General features: G+C 36.8%; 1 protein-coding gene across 2 annotated transcripts in view; it reads right to left on the minus strand.

Moving 5' to 3' along the window:
• Positions 1-7,863: 7,863 nt before the first annotated feature.
• Positions 7,864-27,958, minus strand: part of LOC124411963 (beta-1,4-N-acetylgalactosaminyltransferase bre-4-like) — a 57,492-nt gene continuing 37,397 nt past the window's right edge. For both annotated transcript variants that reach the window (XM_046891549.1, XM_046891557.1), the window contains exons 3-7: positions 19,400-19,674; positions 15,930-16,169; positions 8,973-9,156; positions 8,411-8,629; positions 7,864-8,256 (exon numbers count right to left, since the gene is read on the minus strand). In XM_046891549.1, coding sequence (XP_046747505.1) covers positions 8,118-8,256; positions 8,411-8,629; positions 8,973-9,156; positions 15,930-16,169; positions 19,400-19,674 — 1,057 coding nt within the window. In that variant the 3' untranslated portion in view covers positions 7,864-8,117. The remainder of the gene's footprint in view (positions 8,257-8,410; positions 8,630-8,972; positions 9,157-15,929; positions 16,170-19,399; positions 19,675-27,958) is intronic.

The following is a 27,958-nucleotide window of genomic DNA, read 5'->3' on the forward strand; positions in this document are numbered from 1 at the left end:
GACTGCTTGATTAAATGCTTATGATGTCGATGCTGTGTGTCTCGTTGCATGCATGCTTGCTTAACAAGGCCCGCAATCGCTCGCTTATATGATACTCTGACTAAGAATTTATCAAATCGGAGAAATGTCAGCGAAAAATTACTCCTGGTATCGGGAGAACATCTCAGCCGAGGAGGTCGACCAAGAACAGAGACTGCTCGATTGAATGCTTATGATGTCGATGCTGTGTGTCTCGGTGCATGCCTGCTTGCTTAACAGGGCCCGCTGTCGCTTGCTTATATGTTACTTCGACTAATAATTCATCAAATCGGAGAAATTTCAGCGAAAAATTACTCTTGGTATCAGGAGAACATCTCAGCCGAGGAGGTCGACCAAAGACAGAGACTGCTTGATTGAATGCTTATGATGTCTTGTTGCATGCATGCTTGCTTAACAAGGCCCGCAATCGCTTGCTTATATGATACTTTGACTAAGAATTCATCAAATCGGAGAAATGTCAGCGAAAAATTACTCCTGGTATTAGGAGAACATCTCAGCCGAGGAGGTCGACCAAAAGCAGAGACTGCTTGATTGAATGCTTATGATGTCGATGCTGTGAGTCTCGACGCATGCTTGCTTTCTTGAAAGGGCACGCGATAGCCTGTTGACGAGCCACGAAATAAACGTGATTGTCGAAAGTAATAAACTTTGCACCAATTTTTCGGAAAGGAGGGGAAGAATAATCACAAACTCATAGTTTTCACATTTCAGTTCCAGTTTATTTAACGTGCTGTAATCAATCTTAGTACAAATCAATAATGACATATTTTTGTTTTATTTTCTGAGCTGTTGGTGCTACCATCTAGCACATCCCTCTTTTGCTATGCTCTGGGTTTAATCGGTCTGGAATGTGTCATTTGAACCCACTTGAAGGCGAAAAGTTTTTTCCCCCATGATGAAAGCAAGCAAGACAGATGCTCTGGATTTTCTCTGAAAATTTCGACAAGTTTGAGATATGCTAGAAAATATTCTTCGATGCATTTCGTCAATTTCATTTCACGAGTTAAATCGATTTCGCGCAGTTCAAATGCGCTGCGAGCAACGCGTACAAAGTTAGAGCCTAGAAACTGAAGATCTTTAAAATTATTTCTCTGTGGTTGGTTCTACGCTGTTTTTGATGTGTTTGCCGCGTTCCTGAGAGTGCATTTAGTTTATTAGATTAGTCTAGAAAAGGTTATGCAAATCAATTCCGAGACGAAAGATTTCCAGCCCAAAAAAAAAAATAAGGCTATCCCCACTGGATTTTTGGCGAAAATTTCGACGAATTTGAAAAGTGCTGCCAACAGTTCTTTATTACGCTATTTCGACGTAATTTTGAGCATGAAATCGTTAGTGCATTGTCCATATCTCTCGCATGTAGCAATTTCAAAGTGTCAGTCGAAAAACGGACTTTTCCTTTCACATTCTTCCAGCTTTGGGACCTACGATGTATGAAATACAAATTTCCGTTGTGCTTGGAATGCCATTAGTTAAGATTGCATTTCCCTCGCCGATTTTCAACGGAGTTTGATACACGTTGGATACAATAACGCCGTCACTATTCTAGCTGCTTCTGACGAATACAAATAATTTCGCATACTTCAAATTTTATTATCAGTTGTTCCAGCACAATGTACATTCGGAAATCCGAAAAATTCCGTCGTTTATATCCTTGTATGAGTCTTACATATAAAGTTCTCGTTGACTTTCTGGATCCCCGAAGGTGCAATTAATCGGCTGGAATTAATCGCTGTCACAAGTCCTATGGTAGATAAAGATCTTCTCGAGACTCCGATATCGCAAAGAAAAACTCTGACTAAGGTCAGAGTAGTTATAGCATTAACGTAATAAATATAATAATGATATTAAAAAGAGTGAGCAGTGCGGTAAGTTACATCGTATACTTTCGATACTTACAATCAAGAGGTAGGTGAAGCTGGATGTGAATGGAAAAATGATTGTGCCTTCAAAATTTATCAGACATGAATAAATTCTAATTTCAACGAATCCTTACGTTTTCAAACCTTCAGAATTTGAAAAACATCTGTCCGACAAACTCCCTTGATGATCTCGAAAACGGCTCGATGAAAAAATCGGAAACTTATATGATTGTAAAACCAAATAATGTAATTTGTACTTGAATGGGAGTATTTTTTACCTATCATACGATAACATCTTCTTCTCAAATGACTATTCCTTCAACAACAGGAGTTTGCTCAGAAAATACGCATATCTGATACAAAACTTCAGTTTCAGCTGTACCTACAAGTCTGCTGAATTGAAACTAGCGTCCGTTTTGTTTTCAAAAATAGAAAAATATCGACAGGTGTGCGCAAAGATATCAGAAATGAGGTGACATTTTTGAGACGACTGAAAGTCCATTCTGGTTATGTCACATTTTTAAATGCTATGTTCCCTCTATTGGAAGTTGTGAGAATTGGCTATATGCGAAAGAGTTGAAGTAGAGGTCTCATATATAGATGTGACGTGGATAGGAATTCACGAGGTAAGTCATACTGGTTTATCGTTTATTTCTTGAACCGGGATACTTTGATACAGTATATTCATTAATATCGGTAAATAAAACTACTGTCTTCCTTGGTGAACTGTCTCCTGACTAACAAGGAGAGTATCAGACCTATGGATTACAGATTCTGCTCAAACTCGTAGTGGTATTTTTTTGGACCAAAACATGAAGCTTCTGATGTGTTGCTCCATCCATTGGGCCTTTGTTCGCTAGATTTACAATATATCAGGCTGCCGAAAATTCGCAGTTCATATCTCACTATAGCTTTGAAATAGTGATATATCTGTTTACACTTGAATCTATGAGAACCTGTCACCAAAACTTCGAGAGGACAATGAAAATTAATATTTTAGGTAACAATACACAGGAGGCCAACTCATTACACTCCACTCATTACACTCCTAATACAATCAATTTCGAGCTGAGTGAAGAATGGCCCAATGCATGAAACTACAAATCAGAAGCCCCGTATTTCAGGGCAAAGAAACACCCTTAGAAGTTTCAGCAAAATCCGTGATCCGAAGGTCTGATACTCTCCTTGTAAGTCATAAGAAATTATCAACCTTATTCTCCCTGCAGTGATCTGGGCAATTTTTGCACCATTTTAATCTAAGCAATAGTTATAATATCCTGTTGATCAATATCTTTCTCTTGTCAAGTTTCAGGAGAATGACTTGTACGTGGCAAGGCATATTTGAAATATTATTCCTTACTGCGACATTCATCGTATGAAATAAAACAATATTTTCACTTCTGTCAGATTACATTTATCGACAATGCTTGGTAATACATGAGGAAAATGGTGTTAATTTGTTATTTTCATGTTTTTATTCTGCTGGCTCTCGATTTTCTAATAGTATTTATGTAAATACGTATTGTATAATAATTACTTGGTTGCTATTTTATCAGAATAATTATGGATATATTCACCTTTTTTTTGGTGATTAGTATACACCTGTAGAGACTGGACGAATAGGAAGTACTGTACTGGAATTCATCTAAATCAAATTAATTAACTTCAAGTGAAAGTATGTGGAACAATTTCGAGATACAATTAAATATCTTCCAAATTGGTTCGGTCGATGATATACATTTTGAGGCATCGTATTATATTACAGGATTATAACTGATTTCTTGTACTTCCAGTTTCTTCGCAATTTCCACTTGTGTAGGTAAACACAATTTCTGTCATGTGGGTTTTAAGAACCATTACAAACACATAGAGATGTACGGCAGTTTTGACTATGGCATTCTTTGTTATTCTTTTTACACTAGGACTCATTGCAACAGAGCAAACATACGTAGACCATTTGAGTCCTGGTGTAGCTAATCTAATTATTGCATACTAAATTACAGCTCAATTAAGTTTGAATTTATTAATATTCTGTACAGTTAATCAGCCATTAATTCTTGTTTGAATTCAGTCGTTAAGATCTACTTGTTTTTTATGCGAAAAGAAGTATTAATCTTTTGTTGAGTGTAAAACCCATTTTTCCCAAGGCTGTTGAAAAGGTAGTTTTCTCTCCTAGAAATACATTGTAACTTGAGGCACAAAATTGAATTTTGAATAAACGTAACGATTAGTCATGTCCTTCTGGATTCTATATGTGGTTTCAAGCGTAGGTTTAATTTATGATTCAGTGCTGCAATGTACTAGGGTCGGTATGTATTGTTGTCTTTAGATTATCCAGTATTATAGTGTCAAAAAATTGATATATTTTGCGAGCAATAATTCATATTAACTTAACGATTAAACCATAGTCACAGCACAGCTATAATAAAGATTATGACGTTACGAGTAGTCAATAGTTGAAAAATGTTGGGCCTCCTTCTGAAAATATCTGAAGGGGAATAAAGTGTTTGTATTTACACTGCTGCAGTGCTGTCGGGTTAGGATTGTAAGACAGATTCAAGATGAGATAACAGCAATGTCAATAATAATCAAATCATGTTAAATTTCTTTCTCCAAATTCTTTTACTTCGTTTTTGTTCTTTTCTATACATCAATATTCTCGGCTTATGCGGACTTCTTAATCAAGTGCAGTATTCACAGCCCATCCTCGCGCTTAAATTTTAAGTATCGCTCAACCGACCAACAAAGGGTCCTAGGTTAATTCATTTTCGGAATAAATCCTTGTTACAGAATATCTTGAGGCATCGGCGGCATTACAGCGAATTGGCCAACTAAGTGCAGAGAGTGTGTTTGAATTCCAAAAAATGATCTATACGTATATTGCATGGTACGTCAAGTGATTGTTTAAAAAAGACACACATAATTTTGAACAATCCGCTCTACTGCCACTCGAAACTGATATGGAAATGAATACCCTTTTACAATAAAAGAATTGGTAATTCCTCTGAAAGGAATAACATCGCAAATTTCAAAAAACGCTAGAGCTTATTGAGCGTATGTTACATTTTTTCTATACCAGTTTTACCATTCTAGTAAGATCTATTTATAAGAATACACCGCGCACCCCAAAGTGTCCTTCAGCTTTTTTCAACAATGATTTAAACTGTAATATTAATAATATCAATAATAATAATAATAAATATGCTGATAAAAATAAAATGTGACAAAGTTATTAACATTTTTTTCCTTTCTCTAAAACCTGTGTCTTACATTGAAATATACATCGTTGCATCTATATTCACGAGAAATAATCATCAATAAATAAATGTATCTTCTAAAATTACGATATTTTACTGAGCGTCTTTTTTTCTATTATTATCTCAAATACCACATCTGCAGTTGTGGCTATTTGGAGATTTTTCTTCCTGTACATGGTACGTATAACACAAAGTCGTATTAATGATTTTGAAATTATAGTGGATAAATATTTTACACCAAACGAGGAGACAGCAATTGCAAATTGAGTATACACCTGTCTCATGATACACATTTTCAGGTATATTTGGCACGTGTGTGTATCAAATCGGAATTGTGAATAACGAAAATAATTTGACAATGATTTATGAGTATAAGCTTGTCAGTTATTATCTAACAAAGGTTACGAATGGTATTTTAAAACTTGTTCGATGATTTTATCCGGATGACAAAAATTACGGAATGACTAAAAGGTTACGTATTTTTTTTTTTTTTTTTTAAAGACGTATGCTAGAAATCGTTCAATGACGTTAATATCAAATGGTGGAAAATAGAACGAACACAAGAAAGAAATATATATTAAAATAGTCATCATAATAAAAAAATAAACAGATACAAAACACATTAAAAATAAATAATTCAGAAAGCGTCAAATCTATTCCTAATATGGTAGAATAAAGATAAATATACATAGAATTATTGCGTGAATTGGTAAGTAACTTTTCAGACATGAGCGAAAGTTATTGATAGACCAGACGATGGTATTCAAAACAGATCTAAAAAATTAATACTATATTTAATAATTGTGTTTTGATAATCTACTTTCTGCTCTTTACGTATGAGTTTCAAAATCTTAAGCTAGCTTCAACTAAATATACCATGTTGATAAAAAAATAATGAAATTGGCCGCTCTCACTTCGGAACGATTTATCATCAATGTACAAAGACGCCTACGGTGTTAAATTATGCAGGAAAAAAAACTGCTTTTACTTACGCGACTTGTATACATATATGTGTATTTATTAGTGTTTCAAAAAAATCGACTATTTTTTTTTCAAAGAACATGGAAAAATCGTCAGAGTATTCCTAAACAAAGACCCTGTTAAAATATGAGACCTTAATATTAAGGTGATGATTCTCAATTTTCTATTGGAAATATTTTTTCTGAACTTTGGAATTTTATTACTCGTAAACGAATCACTGTACAATAATAAACAAGATGGATTTTTGTAGAAAATTGAATGCTCTATGAAAAAGGTCTAAATGAAGATTTGCGTAAGGCGAGCCGTTTCGAAGTTATCAAGCTTCAATCATTGAACTGTTCAAAATTGATGTAATATTACTTTGAACAGTTCAATAGTTAAGGCTTCATAACTTCGAAACGACTCGCCTTAAAATAATGATGCAATAATATAATATAAAAATACTAATGAAATAAGGATGTGACATTATTTTGAATACTTTAATGGTTGAGGCTTGATAACTGCGAAACGACTCGCCTTAAGAAAATCTTCATTTAGACCTTGTTTGTCGAGCGTTCAATTTCCTACAAAAATCTATCTTGCTTATTATTGTACAGTGATTTGCTTACGAGTAATGAAATTCCAAAGTTTGAAAAAAAAAACTTCCCATGTTATTTAAATCGAAATATAAAGTTGCGAATCGCTACCTTTAAATATAGTAAATTATGTAACACGGGAATAAAGTCGACTTTTATAGGACTTTATTTCCGACTTAACTCTGGCCACATCTATTGACTCAAAAAATGGGAATCACTCACGCACAGAAGCTGAGTGTTCTATATCGACCGCAGCGCGAGCGAGTGGTGCCCTTTTTGAGTAGTTTGTATTTGCTTTTATCGCTTACCTTATTGGGGTCCAGTTGACCCCAACACCTCATTGGAGTCTAGTTGACCAATACCGACTTTAACGTACAATTTTCAAGTCAGCGCACTTAAATCAGGGACATTTCTGCAAATTGATGAAAAAAATATTGGGGTCCAGTTGACCCCAATACCGACTTTAACGTACTTGAAGTCAGCGAGCTTGAATCATGGTTGTGCAAGTAAAATATAAATGATGAAAAAATTTTGGGGTCTCAGAGACCTCATGTCTGTATTGGATATTTTTTTTCACTTTTTTGTGTTCAAGAATTGCTCCCACATCTCGTTTCACATCCTCCATCGTTATTTTCCAAAACTAACATTCGAGTTGATTTCCGAAGCAGATGGCGGTGCAGGGGGCGCTCAGCTCCTTTACTTAAGAATATTATTTTTTCACCATCATTATCATTATCGTCATCGTCATCATATTTTCTTGTTCATATTCCATCGTGTAATTATTTTATCATATTTCCATTTTGTGGGAAAAACGAGATTAGCGGGAAAAAGTCCACTTTTTTCCCGCATTTAACGGGAAAAAAAGTAAAGCAGAAAAAATATGCCACTTTAATCCCGCTTTTCAGGTCAAAAACGTAAACTTTATGGTTGAGTCAGGCAAAAATAATATTATTCAGGGCTCATATATTAGAAGGACGTTTGTTTAGAGATACTCTGACGACTTTTCAATGTTTTCTTTTTTTTTAAATCGATTTTTTTGAAATACCCTAGTATATATATACACACAAACACATGCGCACAGACCCGTATACATATATTATATATATACACACATACATATGTATATAGATACATATATATATATATATATATATATATACATGCATATATATGTGTACATATATATATATATATATATTACTATGCATATCTGCAATTGATGTTGCACGAGGGAAAAATTCAATGTAAATGCACTTCACTATTCTCATTTATAACGCATCCATACCATATGTGATGAATCACGTAACATACACACAGACACATGGAGGCACACACTCGCACTGCAGCAAAACTCTTATCCCAGCGGATGAGTCCGGGTTTAACGATTAGCCAATCCAAGGCAGCCATCAGCTGGGCTGAGGGGGAGTAAGTTTCACCAAAAGCCATGTGTAAAGTTGTAACTTTTTCTTATCCACCAATTCGTACTGAAGATTGGTAAGACCATCGGTTGCAAATCTCTTCTTCCCGCTCTTCAGGAACTCGTACCTTGACAAATAGAAAGAAAATAAATAAACCAATCAATCAGTTAATGACAGTCACTCGAAAGCCTAATAGGCTTGAAGTTAGGATGAAGACAAGTAAGTGAAAAGACAGTCTCGGGTTATTGTAGTACGTAGTAATGTATGTAATTCAGACCCACCTCTTTGGATTTGCTTTCTCCTTTTTATGAGAGAGCATCTGGTATCTCGCGATATTTGCAGGATAACGCGATATGTGGAGACCGTGTGCCTTGATGCGATTTGCCATGTCGTCGTCCTCGCCGCCCCAGCCCCAATATACGTTACTAAACCCGTTCACCATGCGAAATTGTTCCCTGGACATCGCTGATACACCGCCGAATATGTCGGCGTACGGTAGTCTGTGAAACAAGAGTAAGCAATGAACATCCATTAATCGTCACCGAGAAGGCAAATGTTTGATATGATAAGACGAGTGCATGATACACCTATCGAAGTTCTTCGAATAACGAGGAATAAATAAACAACATGTTTCATCCTGATGCAAGTGCGAAGATTGCCTTGTTGTCTGAAGTCCGTTGAGTCATGCTTCTGGAGCTTTATTGACTGACAATGAACCGATTAATCGTACACGAGTATAATCTACAATCTGCATCAGGAAGACATGTGGAAAGAGCGATAACAATATGTTTGTGAACCAGCTAGAACGAGCATTCTTACAGTAAAATGACGGACAAGGTTTACCTGTATTTGAATTTGTCGATGGCGACGGACATGTGCCTCGGCTGTTCTGGGCAGGTGTAGAGGTTTCGGTCATCTTCGGGCAGGAGATCGACGTCGTGAAATACGAAACAGTCAAAGGACCTCTCCTTCAGGGCTTCGACGTATCCGACATTCATCAGCATGGCTCTGTTGAACTGCACGGTACCTGTAAAAGTCGAGATCAACGACACATGTGGTGAATCTATCTATACCTAAGTGACCCAAAAAATATCTTTCAGAGCTTGAGGCGTTCTCTTCCTAAGTATAGCTTCAGAGTTCAGTCTGCCGAGTGTTTCCCAGGTACATAATCGTCCGCTTGGATCTGGTGGGATACGCCAGAAGCGAAGCGCCTCGAACCTTGCAAGAATTTTTTCTTCACCAGCTATATAGATCTATATTGTGAAACCGACGTCGCGTCGTAGTCTAGAACTTTATACAAATAGACTAAACCCGAATATGTAGAAATACGCCATGAAAATTTATCAGGCAGCGTCTGTATTGTGCAAACAGGCTCGTCGAGATCTCCGAGAATTATTACTAGAGTGTTTCCATTCGGAAACACAATCTTCGCGAGACAATGTTGGTATATGTATAATGTATATGCATATACGTACAGTCGAATCTATATTTGTCGTAGAGCAATATCAGAACCCGGTTCCTACCAGCTACTGTCGCCGGAACTTCTGTCTCACTCGCTTCTAATGTAGTCCTCCTTCGCGAGACCAAGTAGCGTGTGATATTGGATTTTCATCACAGCCTCTCTCGCTCTATCGGACTGTACCGTTGAACAATGATATCTACGCGTACACGGTCTGATCAAGGGTATGAACATCTATTTTCCAAGCGTCGTGCGTGAGCGTTTTAAGAGAACTCAGTCGGTATCTTTAGGAACAAAGTTATTCTGATCTCGATTCACGATTACATTTCCTTTCTTGAACCATGAAAAGATTAAAATATACCCGAGATATTCCAGGCTAAATCAATCCTAAAGTGGAGCCGTGAATTAAATTCTCAATTTCATTCTTTAATCAGTGTACAAATCTGGAAGAGTACTTATTGTTAGATCTATACTATCTGTCATCTCCATTAGCTGTATTCTCATACTAAATGAAAATCAATTATAGCCTAGAACCGTGGAATAACAGCCTCTCTTATATATACCCATCGTGATTGGTAATGAGAATCATTTTTGAACAATTGTCCAGGGTTCCAAGTGGCAAACTCAATCTTGTTGCTTCTAGTAGACGGTACATCTACCCTTTGCCCAATGGTACAAGACCCACGGAGACAGAATATCTATATTAGAGAGGGGACACCGTGACAGTGTATGAGAAAATGAGAAGAAGTGGAAGTGGAAGAAGAAGAAGAAGAAGAAGAAGAAGAAGAAGAAGAAGAAGAAGAGATGGAAGCTAGTCGGAGGCATGTTATTACATGTAATCCACTCGTCTAAGATTCTCGGAGGAATTGCAGCAGAGGTCCTGTAGGTCGTTAATCACCTGGCGTTAGATAGCATAGTCCTTTGTGCGATATACTCTACCCGCTATTACTAAACCTTCTGAACCTCCCACCAAGGGTAGAGCACAAAGCTGCTCTACGGGAGTTGATGCTTTTTGTGACTCATCTGAGTATTATAGTTTGCGAATGCTGTTACTGGGTCGAAACATCGTCTCGACCTCGGCGGATCCTTAACCACGAGAAATCTGAATCTTTTATACCTGAACTAGCAACGTCGGTTTTGGTATAAACTGGCCATTCCACTTGACAAAGAGTGTCGGGTAAGATGTGCCGGATTCTGCATTCATTGATCGTAATATGCCGGACGTGCCGCTGCCACCATTTTTTTTTATACTTCACCAAAATGTTCGTTAAAAAATGAAGCGCGTTATTTTGTTTAGGCTCGATTGCAAAGTGGCTTCATTGAATTGATCGTTACGGAAACCCTCGTGGCACCTCGAACAGATTGTTATTCTTAATTCCGGAACATATTTCGTTGAGGAAAATAATGGTTTAATCTCAATCGAGGAAAATCGTTTTGATTACATACTTAGGATTAATTTGATTCAGGAAATAAATGACTCGGTGAATATGTTCTTTGCAGAACTTTTTTAAATTTATACAAATTTTGCTTATAAAATTGCGATCAGGTAAAGTTTTCGACAAATTGATATAGCGTTGGTATTGCAGAAAGAGAAAAAAATTTCTACTAAATTCGGTACACATTTTTTTGCTATCAATTTATAACATATTTGGGGTTTAAAAATTTACTATTATTTACTGAAGAATGGAAATCAATGTCATTCAAGAAATCATACTTTAGACGAATTAATCGTATAATAAGATATATTTTGAAACCTTCGTTACTTTGGATTTGAACCTTTGGAATAACCGACCTTTCGAATATATGCTATATATGCTATAAGATCGTCGATGCACTTCGAAACCAGATTGAAAAATATCGTTAGTGTTGATTTTGTTTTCTCCTTTTCATTAACGAATAACGACGAAAAGGAATGCGGTAGGTATGCGATGAATTCAGAGCCACAGGCGAAGCTGATTTAAAGTGTAAGCATTCATCCCAGCCCACGTCTCCAAGATATTCTATATATATATATATATATATATATATATATATATGAGATCAAACACGATGTTTATTGAATAATATGGCGAACCGGTTTTCGGAGATGGTCTAAAGTCAAGGTTACTCACATTCACATGCACGCACACGAGGGTAAAGTAAAAATCATTATATCGAGTTATTTTGTTTACACCCATATACATTAGGATAGGTAAAAAAAAAAAAAAAAATTTCTTTAGTTATCGTGAAAATATCGTTCAAGATGATGAAAAACAAATTCTGTGAAAGTTTGAGCTCTGAATATTAATAAAGAGATGCCTCATCGCGATTTTTGATTTCTTGATTTAAATAACACGGGAAATTAGTTTGTTTTTTTTTTATTTGGAATTTTATTGCGTTATAACGAATGAGCGAGTTGTAGAAATCAATACGTATTTTTGTAGGAAATTGAACGATCTACGAAAAAGGTCTGATGTGATTTTCCGCCGAGTCGACTCGTTTAAAAGTTATTCAAGGTTAAAGTTCAACTTTAAATGGTATCCAATGACTTCCACCATTTTTTTATACTTCATCACGAAACAATGGCTCAAAAACATGTAACATTAGATTTTTCGTGAAGTTCATCAAGTTTTCTTTGATGAAACATCAAAATTTTTACGAAATCCTAATAATCGTAAGGAAAATCGATGTTTTTCATCATCTTCAACGATATTTTCACGATAACTAAACAAAACTTTTTTGTTTATTTTTTTTGCCCCACCTTAATATACATACAACGAGGAAGTGATCGATTTATAATTTCCTGTGTAGTTTGCGATTTTCGTACAGGTTCAGTGGTGCGTAATCCTGTTTCCAACAAACAATAACGCTTTTTTTCAAGTCGATTCCTATTCGTCCTCATTAACGGAATTTAATTACTGATATTTCGTGATGTCAAGAAATTCAAGAGATAAAAACCTCTTCAATACACTCGTAATACATAAAAGGAAGAACACGGTGAAGATTTTATTTGTGACGGATTCGGCCGACTCAATTAGCCCGGAAGAGAAATTTCCTTTTTAACCGCTGCCTTGCATAACTATATACCTACAAATATTTATCCGTTCGTTGGAATAGATTTGAAAAAACGTACATCAAGCATCCATAGCTGGCAGACTGTAACATTTTTCCAGTTTTAATGACAAATGCAAAAAAGATGTTCGAGCTTCTTCTTAGGTTCAAGTTAAGCTCCGGTCTCAGAACATTATAATAGAGTTTTGACGCCGCTTGTTGAAAATTAAAGCTGAATTGAAGCTGAGATGCAAGTTTGGTTTCCTCCATCATTCACACTCTCGTTATTCACTTTCGAATTATTTTCTCATCTATTATTTTGCTGTCACGAAGTATCATTACTGGTCTCTGTCACATCTGGTGGTTCGACGTTGCCATGAACAATAAATCATTTATCTATCCATCTTTCCATCTGTTTATATATCTATGTATATACCTAACTTACTAACGCGTGCATAAAACGTTTGTCACCTCGGTCCAAGGTCTTAACAAGAACTCCGTAGAAGTACGATAATTGGCAACGAAGGGTATAAAAATTTAATAGAGAGTACCGAGCGGTTTTACAACGACAGATTACATTTTCATTAGCACGTTTTCACTTTCGTCATACTTTATCCTCTTAGATCTACTTACCAGAACACAGATCATGTAACACTTGTTTCGAAGCTAGTAACTCAAGGCTTTCGTCAGTGGTTGATGTTGTTTCATTGATTTATGCACTCGCTAATTCATTGCGTATACATGTATATATCTGTTAATTGATGTGATCATATTCGCAATGACGTTTCAAGCAAAAACTCGTAACGTATAACATATCAGAAACATGTTCATGACAAACTTCATACGTGTGTTAAAAGTTTGATTATACAATCGAAAATTCTAACTAACGCTTTGTGTGTAACGAAATAATTATTTATTTAGTTATTCCCTAGTTATCTGTCAATAGTAACCTGCAGAGTTGATAGAAATTACCTTGTCGTAGAACTGACACTTACATGCTAAAGATAAAATCTATTTTGTCTATTACCTTATAGACAAAAGAATAACATATATAATTCCTTTTATAAATAAACATTCGATGTCCAATAGAGATCTTTCGAACAGATAAAGTATTTCATTTCATTAACTCTCGTATACTTTTTCTTGTCCATCCTTCATGTTTTTTGATAATAATATAGCTCTTACTTCCTAACCATACTTTTAGTTCATTTGGTAATTGATTGAGTATCTTTATAGCTCTGATGAAGCTGCTCTCGAAGCTACTAGTTGTGAAGGAATTCTCAAATGGTTTTGGGCACGTAGGTGCAGGAAAAATGAGGTGATTCCCCGATATCGAATGGATTACACGGGTAAAAAAAAAAATAAATTCCGATTTTCTACAGAAATAAATAAATTTGCATTCTATACATTGAATAATAACCAAAACCTTTGTTTATTACTTATAAAGGTTGTTTTTGTCCTTTTTACGTTAATAATAAATTCTTGAAGTTTTTGGTTAATAGCTAATACGGGCTAGTAAGTATTCAGAAGAAAAAGCAAAACGTTTTCACTAGGATGTGATGGACTTTATTGTTGTTAACGTTATCAGAAGCAGTATAATAAAAGCATGATGGAAGATTACGTTTGGGGTTTGATGTGAGAAAGTTCATACAAAAATAAAAGAAGCAGGATAAATATTCATCGTTAAACTTTGTTTATCAATTTTTTTTACACTTGTACTTTGTTATTAATTATTACTTTTTGAATGAAAGTGATTTAAATCCAAGACTGAAGATTGTTTAATTGTTATTTACAACAAATGTTTGAGAGAATAATTAATTTTTCTTAAAATCCGAAATATCGTTATGGTTTCTACAAAACTACACTTTATCCACTTAAATTATTATTTCATTTATTATTTACGATTTGATTTATTAATTTTAGATTTAATATCTAGAACCCAGACTCGAAATTCATGTCGGCCGGTTTTATCTAATCTGTATAATTAAAGCGACATTCGAATCATTATATCGGTCGCTTTCGTCAATTTGATTCGCAAGAAAAGCGAAAACCGCGCATAAACTATTGCGTGAAGTTTAATTAAATCGTTACCTAAACGGGGTCTAAATAGATGTAAACGTAGGGCGTAGCTATAGGTACTGCAATGCGGCATTCACCCTTCTATTTGTCCTTCTATCCCCCGCTGCAGAAGGTGTTACATAAAACAGATCTGCAGCCGCTTCCGGTTAATGGAAGGTTATTTCCGCGGAGCGACGCGTTCGCAATTTCAAGTGCAGGCTGCGACTAAAACTTAAGTTGGACGCTGAAAATAGTAGCCCGGAATTAAAGCTGCAATGCCGCTATCGGTTGGTAAAAAAAGCGCGGTCGATGCGAAAAGTTATAAAATGAAGGTTAGGAGATGTAATTGAAGTTGTGAGCAGTTATAAATTTGTATCGACAAAAAAAACTCTACAAAAATTGAAAAACTTCAGAGGAACCGCAGTATTTTACGATTTTCCTAGTTTTAAAAAAAATTTTAACGAATTATAGCCTTGCTTTGTTTGCAAATCCTAGAGAATCAACTTTTCATTCAGCTGATTGACTATAGTAAAAAATGACATAATATTACCGTGAAACTGATTATTAACTATCGATTCATATATTTTAGTGAAAAAATGTTTGCTGTAATTGGAAATCTATTTCAGACGAACGAGTGATTAGTTGTATAATTGAAATGAGGTATTGTTCATAAAATTCGAACAAACGATACGAGTATGGCGTTCAAAAACCGTTCATTAATGTGATCTTTACAAGGTTACGAATCGAGCTACATGATTTAATATCAGTAGGTAATAAAAATTCTTTACGTCACCAGGGATTGTTGTTTAAACGGATTCAGGGCAACAATCTCTCGTCGGATTTGTTACCTCTTTTCTTCTGTTCCCTTTTTGACCAACGGATAAGCGGCAAGTTGCGAAACCTGATTGCGATTTCAATTTCATCAAATATAGTAAAGCTCTGCTGGCTAATTTGCAATAACGATCACGCGGTAATTTTATAAGACAAGTAATCCAGTGACATGAGGAATCGTAATTTCAATTTCGAGCTTCGGTCGACCTAATTGGCTTGGCGAGATATTTACTTGAGACGTCGTCCGCAATTACCCCGAGAAAGGAAAAGCTCGTACCGAAGTTGTTATGTGGGCAATGGAAAGAGGCGAATGCAAACGGCGGAAACCCCGAGGCTGTTTGATTGAAAATTAGTACCTAGCTACCTTTTGAGAAGCTGGTAGGTAATAATTGAATTTGTATTGAACCTTAATTATGACTCACCCTCTTGCTCCACTATAAAGATTGTGTAGTCGATTTGCTGGCGAAGCAGAACCGGGTGAAGGTTGTAGAGTAGAATTAATAGATGCTGAGCCCTGCCTCGATATGGCACAACGATTGCTACGCGATAACGAGCCTCGCAGTCCTTTGGGAAACCCCTGCCACCCAGCTGAAGGCTAGCCGAGAAGTTCTTCTCGACCTGCGCAATCTCTGGAGGCCGTTTTAATATCGCCACTGGTCCAACTGAATGTATAAATTTGCATGGGGTTAAAAGAGGAGGAAAATTATTCACAGTTTATTATTTTAACAATTTCAAGGCGTCAATGAACAACACTGAGAAAAAGCAATTATTCAAAAGATTAGTCAATATTTAGATAGTAGAAAACAATGTTCTCCGAATTATTTTTTTTTGCTCTTGCTGACCACAAATGTTTGATTTTTTCGGAAGATGGGAGCTCATTTTCTCTCACATTCCCCCTGTGTTATATAAAAACATCAACAACAGTGACAATAAAAATTTGACCGAAGATTAAGGACGAAACGGTGCGTCAACCCCAATAAATTCTAGTCTAACCTTATAAATTTTTAAAACATTTCGAGGCACCTCTGCAGCTTGGAAATTATCAAATTATGTATATAATAATGTGACGCGAGGACCGGAACCCCTGCAGATAAATTGTTGGCATCCTGAGATTTTGTACCACCGTATTATCACTTGGGGGTTGTTAATGGATCAGGACTGACTTAATTTACGAGAAATTTGTCCATGTCACAGCCAGTGAGGGTCGAAGAAAAATACAAGAAATGAAGGAACGAATTTAAAAAATCTCGCAGTATCATTGGATTATATAATATATGACTCTTCTCTCTCGGTGGAGCTCATTATAAAAAACAGGTTTTATCCGCAGGAAGCTGTCTTAACGCACCGTGACTAAAATGATGGTAGATATGAAAAGTTACATAATTAAACTTGACACCTCGATATAACGTGTGGGAATTTTGTGATTATTTTAACGTAATTTCGACACTCCACCATCTATATAAGCTGAGATGATTGTATTTTTTAAAATTGTTTTTGGACGCATGTGCAAAAACCAATTCAATATATATATACAATATATATATATATGAGTTATAAAATTTTTCACTAACAGAAATTAACTTCCAGAATTACTTGGTCAACACAATTCATTTGTGATTGACGAAATACATGAGAAAAGAAGTAAATTTGCCAAAGTGAACTATTCGCGGTATATTTGAGAAATAATAAGATTGAAAAATTGACGGGTTGCTGAAAAGGAAACTGAAATAGAATTCTGCGAATTGCATCATAGTCTTATATCAAAGGGTTGAAAGTGATATTGCTGTACGTATTCGAGCTGGTGGCGAGACGAACAAAGAAAAGCGTTGACGTTTGTCCACGGAATAATGGAACATAACGTTTGATGTACGGAGAAGTTGGAAGGTGAGTCTATGCGTAAGGTAGAAAAGCAAGGTTCTGCCGCAATCCTCTTGACTGTGGAACAGAAGACGATACTTGAAAAAAGCCTGAGAAAATTATAAAAATTTCTTTCCGTGTATGCCTTCATTTTCTCAACTTTTCACGCTACAGCCAATGTACGAAGAAAATAAAAAACCTGAACAACAAATCTATGTTATTTTCGCCTTCGACATTGAAATAAAAATTTGTTTTCGTTGACACTCGTTTGTGCTTTGTTTTTATACATTTGTACCAATTTTGTTTTCGTTTGTAACCCTGAGGGTAAAAAATTACAGGGGGTTGAAAAATGGTTAGTCCTTCGTTTCGAAAAATAAGGATCGTGGCCACTTCACTTGATTGTATTTCTATTGTGCCCGTTTGTGCCTCAAGGGATAAGGTGGTGTTAAAATCCTCCCCCATATTGAGTGATGGGATTTTTCGAAGTATCTCAATGTCGGAATTCATTAGGATTTGAAGGCACCCTTAAAAAAAAAATAGTAAGTGCGTGAGGAACGATTAACTCGATTTTGAAAGCAAGGCCTGGTTACCACACCTCCACAAAGGTTTACAGCGATCCTGGATTTAATGGAATTCAAATTGAAATTCGATTTATTAAACAAATGTATTTTCCAAAGCCAGTGCATACGCTGCCTCGTAAGGCTCGTGGTACAGCTAATTGTACCCACGTCACATATTGCGGTATATTGGCGCGAATATTCAAATATTCTCAACACGAAAGTCTCAACATCAGTGTCTCACAAAGTGGAAACCGTTTTCAATCACGAAGGACAACGACCTTCGCATCGGAAATGGATCCAATCTCGAACTCACAGTTCAATATTCCTATTTCAAAGAACGCCTGCAGTTTTGGGATGACTTGACAGCTAAGGTGCCATTACAATCATACCGAAAAACGTGAAGACCAAATCCTGTGGTACAACTTTGTTTGGCCCTCAAGCGGAAGAATAATTTAATTCATCCCTCGTTTTTTTTTAGCTCGATAATTTTGTCACCCATCATCATCAATTATCATCAATACATAGGTATGAAAAAAATTGCAGTTTTTAACCTTTTTTAAATCCCTGTAACTTTGCTCCCTCAGGGATACAAACGGAAACAAAAATGGCATAAATAGGCACAAACGAGTGGCATTTAAAATTTTTTTATCGCAATGTCGGAGGCCAGATTCACGTAAGTGAACAACGAGTACTGCACTGCTGCAAGTCCAGAACCGAGTCAATTAAATAGAAATCATATTGGGATTTTAAGAGAATTCTAATTAGCACAAGAGTATTTATCCAAATTTTGTTGTAGTGAGTTTATTCTGGGTGAGTTTTGTCCCTACCGCGTATCTCTGCTTTTACCCAAGGTACATACAAGAGTTCACAAATAACAATGACTCGAATTGATTTATGGTTTAGACTTTCATTGCAATCATTAATTTAGAGTGATTCGTCCCACCTTTTCTGCATATTCTATAACGTATAACAACACGCCATTTTCAATTTTATACACTTTACATGGGGGATGAAAATTATAACCACGAAATCCGTTTATCAGGATCTCATTTACGTATTCAAATTAATCTTTACATTGCCCAACGAAATGCTTGCTGTATATTAATTATAATATTATGGGCTGTGCGATAACTGATTTTAGCTTTAAGTAAACTTGGAAATTTAGACATTTTGTATCCGAGAGATAAACGATGAATTTGAATATAAGGTACAGGCACTGATTTCCTATATTACGATGATCTAATATAATCGCTCGCTCTACCTTCTCACTATTTCTCAAGTTTCATGAATATTTTGTCATGCATCTCAGAATTTATTATTGTTATAGCTAGTTTCTTACGTACATGCAGTATTGTGTTGAGTGCTTGGTCAAAGTGTTGACTTTTGTCGAATGCATTTAAACTTGTACTCGTAATAAATAATCAATAAATATCTGAAAAGAGACTTCTCTCAAGAAGCCTGCAATTTCGACTTACCCAGATTCGGAGGGATGAGTGGACAGCGAGGTACTGTGGCTGGTTCAGTGGCGTTCACATTGCCGACGATCAAAGTTTCGGAATGATTCCGGTCCCCATGGACGGTCGTCTCCTCGATCTTAGCTGAGTTTTCGGACCGTCGTTGCACCAGGATTGCCGGAGCGGTTTCCGCACCTTCGGATGCATTTGCAACACCGGCGGAAAGACTGGCTGCAGTAACTGGACCGTATATGATTAATCCCCGTGGATGATTTTTGTACGCATGCCCGGCGTATCTGAAAAAGGAAGCGAAAAAAAAAATTATTCAAAGAAAATCATCGTCACCTGTTTCGAAGCAGAGGCAAGGTCACATACGAGGGTTGATTCAAGGTTTTCAGCCGTTGTTTTAGGCTAGCGCATTTTCTGTATTACAAGGAAAAGTATTGTCATGTGCCCACCCCCGAAATCTAAGCAGCACGCATTTTTTTTCATCGGCGGAAAAATGGTTTAAAAGGGTGAAATCTACCCCCAAAGTTGGGTGTTTCCAGTGGTAGTTTCGCAGTTTCGCAAGCCTCCAGTTGAGATATTTGAATGAAACCAATTGGAGGATAATTTTTATGGCGAATAATAAAAAATCAATACTGTCCGAATAAGACGGGGCTAAATGGTCAAAAATTTCAAGGGTTGAAAGTTGCAAATTATTTACAACTAAAAAACTATTGCTCGTATTTGGATGCAATTACTTGCATTTGAAAGAGCAAAAAAAAATAGTAGTCACGTGTTTTTTTTACGTTTTTCCCAATAATCTCATGTAGGGGGTGAACTTGTGAAGTTCCCGTTAAATTGCTACTATTTTGCTTCAGTTTGTCTTCTCATTCACGCAGGTGACTGCATCCGCAAACTTCACCGATGGGAACTGGTAATAAACTTGCAGATCATCTGCGTAGACTAGATGGCCGCAGTGTTTCAGGACCACGAAAGTATGGTTAATAAGAAGTAAAAAAAATAGCGGTTCTAAAATTGAACCTTGTGAAACACCAAGACGAAGATTCTCCCAAGAGAAAAGAAGGCCATCCGGAGATGCGACGGCTTTCATCCTACCTTGCAGGTAAAAAGCGATTCATTGAATGGCATGCTGCGAGATATTCAGATCGGCAAGCTTTCGAGCAGAACTGCATGCGGGATCATGTCGAAAGCTTTGGAGTGCTGTAGCTGAGATGGAAGTCAGATTGCTTAGAATCGAGGGAGGGAACTCTGGCCGAGATTAGTAACAACCGATAATGGATTGCGTAACAGCTTTTTTCGCAACTCTCCGTTAAGGATCATTGGATCAAGGCACACTGACTGCTGTAAGCGATAACAACATTGCATGTAAGATACGTTGTAAATGGAATCAATCATTTAGAGGTTTTCAAGGATTGGTTCGCCGGTCAAGATTCTACAGCCGTGGCCTTATCAAAAAAAAATATTACGGAACTATGTGGTTTCAGGACGTGAATAACGAGGGAAACGACGAGATATTTGATAAAACGGTTCGACATAATTCGTGTATTGTAGATGTGGTTATTGAACAGCCCATTCTGCGTGATTTTTATTAACGGAGCCAATTTACCCAATGAAATTAAAACGAATTCGGGTCGTTAGGACGTGCTTAAGAATTAACTGAACTGACAATGCAGACAAGAAGCTCTTGAGATTGAAATACCAGAAAAAAAGATGTAAAGATGATTAGAATAATATCTACTCAACTCGGAAGATTGTAAAGAAACCGTGAATTTTAACTGCGATAGAAGTTTCTGCAAATTTCAGCTTAATCAACTCTTACAGGGCTCAATTTATTCGCTAGTTCTCTGAAAATCACCAAAATCAAATTTTGGATTACTATTCTTAAAGTCAGAATCAATAATGAAATCTGTTCGAAGTTTTTCAATTTTATTTATAGATTACAGTGATATTCATCCAACTAGATTTAACTCTATCAACTTCAATCGCGCCATTCGAACCAGCGATTTGTCAAGTGTTTGTCTCAACGACTTTCGAATGGATTTTTATACATTTCACATACACGTGTACTTGAAACTCTATAGAAAATTGAGACTTCGAACGATATTATCGGTAGAATAATAACTCTGGGGTTGAATTATACAATTTGTACGCCGTACCAACTTTGGCACAAAAATGTCATTAACTACAGAAACAAATTGCTGCGTAATGTACACAGAAGTTTCCGCAGCTGTGGTGTGTTCGGACCAAAAGAGCTGCTTTCTGAATTTTTGGAACAGCTAAAACCGATTAGTGTGTGTGCGATATTTATCTCGAAATGTTATAAATTATTGTTATAAAATGTAAATGTTATAAACGGTAGGGTAGTTCTTAAAAAGGTCATTTTTGAATTTTGACTGGCCCACTCCCCAAATCGGCTCCAAACAATAAAAAAATAATTCCCTTCCTTTTTTATATTTTCATGTCAACTCTAACTCGTGCCCCCAAGACGATGGATTTCCCCATTCAACCTTCCGGTTTAGATAAAATTTGGCGGAGGAGAGTTTCTTGGGTCGCTTAATACGAATCTGAACTCAAAATTTGAAAATTCAAAATGACAGATCCAATATGGTGGACGAAAACCCCCAAAAAAGTCACTTGATATTGCCATATTAGACCCACCATTTTTAATTTTGCGATTTCGAGTTCAATGATCTCCGCATAGACAGTCTCATCAATTTTCCAGTAAACCAACCTAAATACAGTCAATTTTTTTGCAATACTAGTCTTATTCGCGTTATTTCTTTGTATTGGGGTTAATTTGAGTTACGTAATGCGGAATTTGCGATCAGCGTGAAAAGACAACAGAAGAAGGGCGGGTAAGGATCGTATAGTAGCAATAGTTACCAACTTCCAGCTACAGCTGTAATTCAGGCTTTGGCTTGGAAAGAGGGAACGATTGAGGTCCCTGGCGGTGTTCACTCGCCGCCAATAAAGACGCTTTATTGCTATTGTTACTGGGTTACCCCTGCAGGGTTTTAACTTTCGTTGTTTATTGTATACGGTATATACATTCCAAAGTTGGTTCAAATCGTTACGAGATCCCTCTGGAGTTTTCCGTGGCGGCTGAGTCGCCCTTCAAAGAAAAGAGATATTACTGAAAATGCTGAGACATCTAGTTTACGCACCATAATCGCATAATGTATTCTTCACGATTATCTGCGGAGCTAGAGTTAATCACGATGTATATTGTACGAGGCTTTAACAGAGCCATCAACGCACCATTACTCATCTCAGTCGACTGTATACACCACACAGCTCAAGAGGATAAATGTACCTCACTTCAGAAGCTTCTGGTCCTTCAAGTTTCACTTCAACTTCATCTAGTTCCGGCGTTCATGTTCGTCAGAGAACTGACTCTTGGACCGTTAATATAGTCGATGAATTTGTTAAGAACGGAATTGTCCATCATGGTATGCACTGCGTAGGACGTGAGGAACATTTGAATGCAAAGGACGTTGGTATCCAAGAGCGCATTTATCTCAGGCAACTACCGCTCGTTTAAAATTCTCCCGAGAGATAACGGCAATTTAGGGATAATCGGAATAGGAAGTAGGCAGCGGGTACCTAACGACCTAACGAAAATGCGCAGGGAGTTTGGGGTCTAAGGACGAGATGGCTCCTCCACCACCCGCTGTTAGATCTACCTGATTTCCAACTGCGTTGGGGGCTTATATCGAAGGTGGATAGGTATGAGGAAAGTCGCAGGTGGATAGCAGGGAAAGAGGTAGAGCCCAAGCCTGAGGTTGAACGCGCAATTATCGGGTGTTTGCGTCGCACGTGGGAGCTTTCCTTGAGGTACCTTACCTACCGAGACTTTCAGGACGAGCGGATAACTGGGTGGTGAAGTACTTACACCCATTGATACCACGTACCAGAACCACGTCCGTGTTTTTGTCGAGTTACATGGGTGTATGTGTGTGTTTATATATGGTGCAAACCCATAGGAAACCAAGAGAGAATCGAGCTAGTCTCCCAGGGTTGATCCTCGGATATTCCGCGCCTGCAAGTCTATTGTGTTTAAGTCAATTTTCCTACGCTTAGATTCCAGAACTTTTCTTCGCCTCGGGGAAATAAAAACATGGAAATATGTCTCTACTGTTTTACAATTATACTTTATTAGTCTCATCACGATGTAAGTAACACTCTGCAGCCCAGAAAGATCAGTGAGAATTTTTTCCTTGAATGTTGTCACGTTGTACAGCTGTGAAATGAATTTTTATCGTTTTTTTTTCGGTTTCGGAGTGTTAGTAGTGATTCAATACCCATGTCACGGTTGACAGCTATAAATCTTTCCTACCAGAAATTGTTTTCGGAACATGACGAGGTTTGGCCTTCTTAGGGTCAATTCAGGATTTGCGTGGATTGTGGATATTGCAGTTGATGAAAATATTTAATTTTGTACTGTTTTTCGTTCGGCTTTACATTCTGCACGACGAAGTTTCTTATTTGATATTCGTTACTGTTATTCGCATGACGGACGATTGGAAACTTAGGTAAATCAATCACAAATTTGGTGTCTCTTCTTTCACACCATCTCTTCTACTCTCATCCGCAAGAACAAAGAATTTTATAATCAACTTTCAAAGAATTCTCAAGAATTACCCCTCATAAAAGTTTTCAATAAATTAGAGGTGTCGGTAGAATTCCCAGCTAATTTTATTATTGTGAAACAAAAAATTTAAATTTCAGTCGGATATGAATTTTTTAGTCCATTGTTTTGAATGAATAGAATCTTAAGATATACGAACCAGTTTATGGGAAATTTTTTTATCAATACGTTTAAAAAGTGTTACAGTTTCAAGATCACTGAAGCGATTTTGAAAGCCGCATTTCCCGTCAACCAAGTTGTCCACCAACAATTATTACATCTAGATATAACAAACTGGTAATCTTGCAGTATAATTTTATTTGTTTCCGAACGTTTTTTTCTTCAAAACAATTTTGAACAGTTTGTTCGATTGTTATAAAATCGATTTCTCAATGTAGACACCTTTTTTTATCGCTATAACGTAAACCTGACCAGAATCTGTTACACAGTAACTGATATATCAACCCTTGAGCGGGTAGCGTTCTGACAAAACATAAAAGCCATAGTAAAATGCACTTAACACGTAAAATACAGTTGCCGACCGGAAATCTTCCGGAAGTTTAGAAGCTCCAGAAACCCTGTCAGCAACACATTACACTCACAGCTGGGGAAAAGCATCACGGACTGGCCATAAGTGCTATCGGGATAATCCCGATGGTCCATTCTGTAAAGTGGGTCCATCGGTCCGTCGGAAATGACGAACATTCCCTTGAATAAGGACAAATAAAGGTGAATCGAATACGACGATAGTTTTGCGGTGCGTTTTTTATCCGCTTATCCTTTTCATTTTAGGACTGGCTATTCAGGGTGGCTCAGAAAGATGACTAAAGATTTCGTAGTAAGTTACTTCAATGAACATTTTGTACAAAGATATAGTATACAAAAGTGTAAATCACACCATAGTCGATCCAATCCTGAATAGCAGAGGTGAAATTTCCCTTTTTTCGCTCATACTATCGCTCAGATGTATCGTTAAAACGATGATACGATGAATTTCTGGGTCGATCAAGGCGGCGAAAACTTCATCCAAGCTGTGGCGTTTGAGACAGAATTTCTTTTCGGTTGAAAAGTTCATGACCAAGTGTGCATGGCGGCGGTAGGAAATGGAAGCGGGAACCGAGGTCCAGGAAAGTTTGACACTTTCATCTCATCTCCAAGTTTATAAAACTTAGAAACCTCCGGGGTTCCCATTTCCAACCACCGAGCGGTGAACTCTGTAAATTCTGGTCAAGTAGTTTTCCTTTACGAAGCGGTAGATTCTACGGATACGAAAGCCACGTATATTCGGAAATCATGCAGCTCGATGTGCCAACGCTTTTAACAGACTCAAGCACAACTACATTCTGTTTTCTCTTTGCTCACACCAAGGTTCGTCGTCAAAGCAATGTCTTTAGCTTTTCGAAACTTCTCTCTTTACTCAGTAGCTGCACAAAGTCCACGAAGCGTCGTCGTTAATGGCAACGAGTAGCCGTGAACGAGACAGAAGAGTCCAGTAATTGAACACTTTGTTAATGTATATTTAATAACTTGAAATTCCACATTCCGAACGATCCCAGACAGTTTCTTGGTGCAGCTGATGAGTATTTCATATCTTCAGTAAAGATGGTTAAAAGTGTTGAAATCGAAGCCATATGCGAGTATGCAGACAACTCAACAGATTATTCGTTCGCAATATGCGGACACCTGGTAGGTTATGCCACAATCCGCATGTAGGTATATATGTAGAGTGAAGTGGGTGGGTTTTAAATCTGAATACCCTTGCGGTGCGTGGTATAATTTTTCACAGAAGCTTTACTGAGGCGGATTGAATTTCATTCGTCGAGTGTATATTCATTAAATAAATTCCGCGCTGCTAACATGGGACCGTAATAGCCGCACCACCATCCAAGAGGGATGAATGTAAGCTCGAAGAAAAGATTGATTTATTTTCATATGAATTGCTAAACTTATGTAATATCCTGTACGGGGAGTGAAAGAGTTTTTGAACTAGTCAAGGAGACTGAGAATTAACTAAAACGTTTGGCACTCTCAAGTTGGTGAAAAATAAAGTTAAAAGACAAATACCGAGTCATGCATAGACTCGGACTGAATTTTGTTCCAAAGTTGAATCCATTCGAAGTTCTACGGGAGTTGAATATCCACGACAAAGCGAGGGGAACTTTTTGTTTCCATGGAAATGCATGGGAAACTTTTATCGTGGTCAGTGGTTGGACATATAAGTTGAACATATATTAAATCTTGAAAGATTGTTACGTAAGCATTGGTTTGGCCTGCGGTTTTGCACTGTGCAATATGTATACTGGCTCTATGTGAGGTGCTTGAAAAAGTAGCGAGTAAAAAATATTCCTATGATACGTCTATATGTATTCTTACTTTTAGCCAGCATATAAATATGCGTTTAACTCGAGATCGTATAGAAAATGAGTGCCCATCGCCTTCCCGCCGACTTTTATAAAATAAAGCATTAAGCCCCCGCTGCAGCCGGAGGGGGAAAAGAAGTAAAACTTTCAAGATCTCGAGGAAATTTCCAGGGAAAGCTTCTTGCTCACAGCAGGGGTTCTTTATATTTCTTAGCTAACAAGTTTCCTCGCCTAATTTTCTTCTGCACATTATAAGGTTTAGAACATTTCAGCCTGTTGACCTCAGAGTGGCGGACATACTTTTCCAACGCCTAAGTCACAGCTGCACTTATTGGGGTTAGGTTAGGTTAAGTCTCATCATCTCAGAACTTAGGCTTTATAGGTATAGTTGGGCGAAGATTATCTTTAATCTCTGAATCGAGGAAGCAGTTTTTGAGTAAAATAAATCGATTAATAATGTGTACGAAGGATAAAAATTACAGTCCATTCCAATTCCTGTTATACGAAGTAGCTATATGGATGAAAAATATATCGAAAGAAATTTCTAATGTAGTTCCGTATACAAAATGAGAACAAAGTTTGTAGCTACAATTAGAGAATTTACTATACGTTACTGTTATTTTAGTTTATGGTCACGCTTACTAAATTTTCTCGTAACTCTTACGAAGTTTGATGTTGATGCAGAAATGAATGCAAGTTAAATTCTTATTTAACTGAAAAAATATAGTCAGCTAATCAGACATATTTAATTTAAAATTGCAATAACGAAAAAATGTAAAGAAAATCGTCGAATAATTCCAATAATATTCAAACCGTTTATACAACAATATCAATTATACTAGAATTTTCTAGCAACCTTAACAAATGAAATTTTCCTCAGTATATAAAATCTGAACTTTTATAAACCAACTCGATTTTGCTGGGATCACGTCCCCAACGAGAACGTTATTCGCGGTCATATATAAGCTGACCGGCACGCACAGCACTGTACAAGCCTGCATACACTAGCCACAAAATGGAGGTTGAAAATGGTGCAAAATTGGGATAATCATTCAGGGTGCAAAACTCAGTGCACGTTATAGGCGGTAATTCCAATGCGGAACATGCTACTCGGTTTGCAGAGACAAACGCGGGAATGATTTTAGATATATAGGCGTAGGCCAGTAGTTGGTACAGAGTGCTGGTAACCGACGCGATACGAGAGCCATTGTGCATGGAGAGATAGATAGGATGTAAGTAAAACAGAATTACATTATTTATTCTATCAGAATAATCCTTTTTCAGGCATATTATAAAATTATTAATTAGACTTATAAAACATTGAAAAATGATATATGATGTGTTTCAAATCTTTGGAATAAAATCTGTGTAAAGTTCCAAGCCTCTACGTCACTCGAAACACGTACTTCCAAGCTCCGAAAGTCTTGAATGTAAAGTCCAAGTATTTTTTAAAATCAGTTATTTCGTTTTGCATGACTTTGGGACTAATAAATCTAGGGACTAAGTTTGAAACTTGGCAGATTTGTTGCTTGTAACGATAGAAACAAACCCTGAAAATTTTAAAACCTTATAATTATTGTTTCCTTG

Source organism: Diprion similis, chromosome 2 (assembly GCF_021155765.1).
Source record: "Diprion similis isolate iyDipSimi1 chromosome 2, iyDipSimi1.1, whole genome shotgun sequence".
NCBI classification, from domain to species: Eukaryota; Metazoa; Arthropoda; class Insecta; order Hymenoptera; family Diprionidae; genus Diprion; species Diprion similis.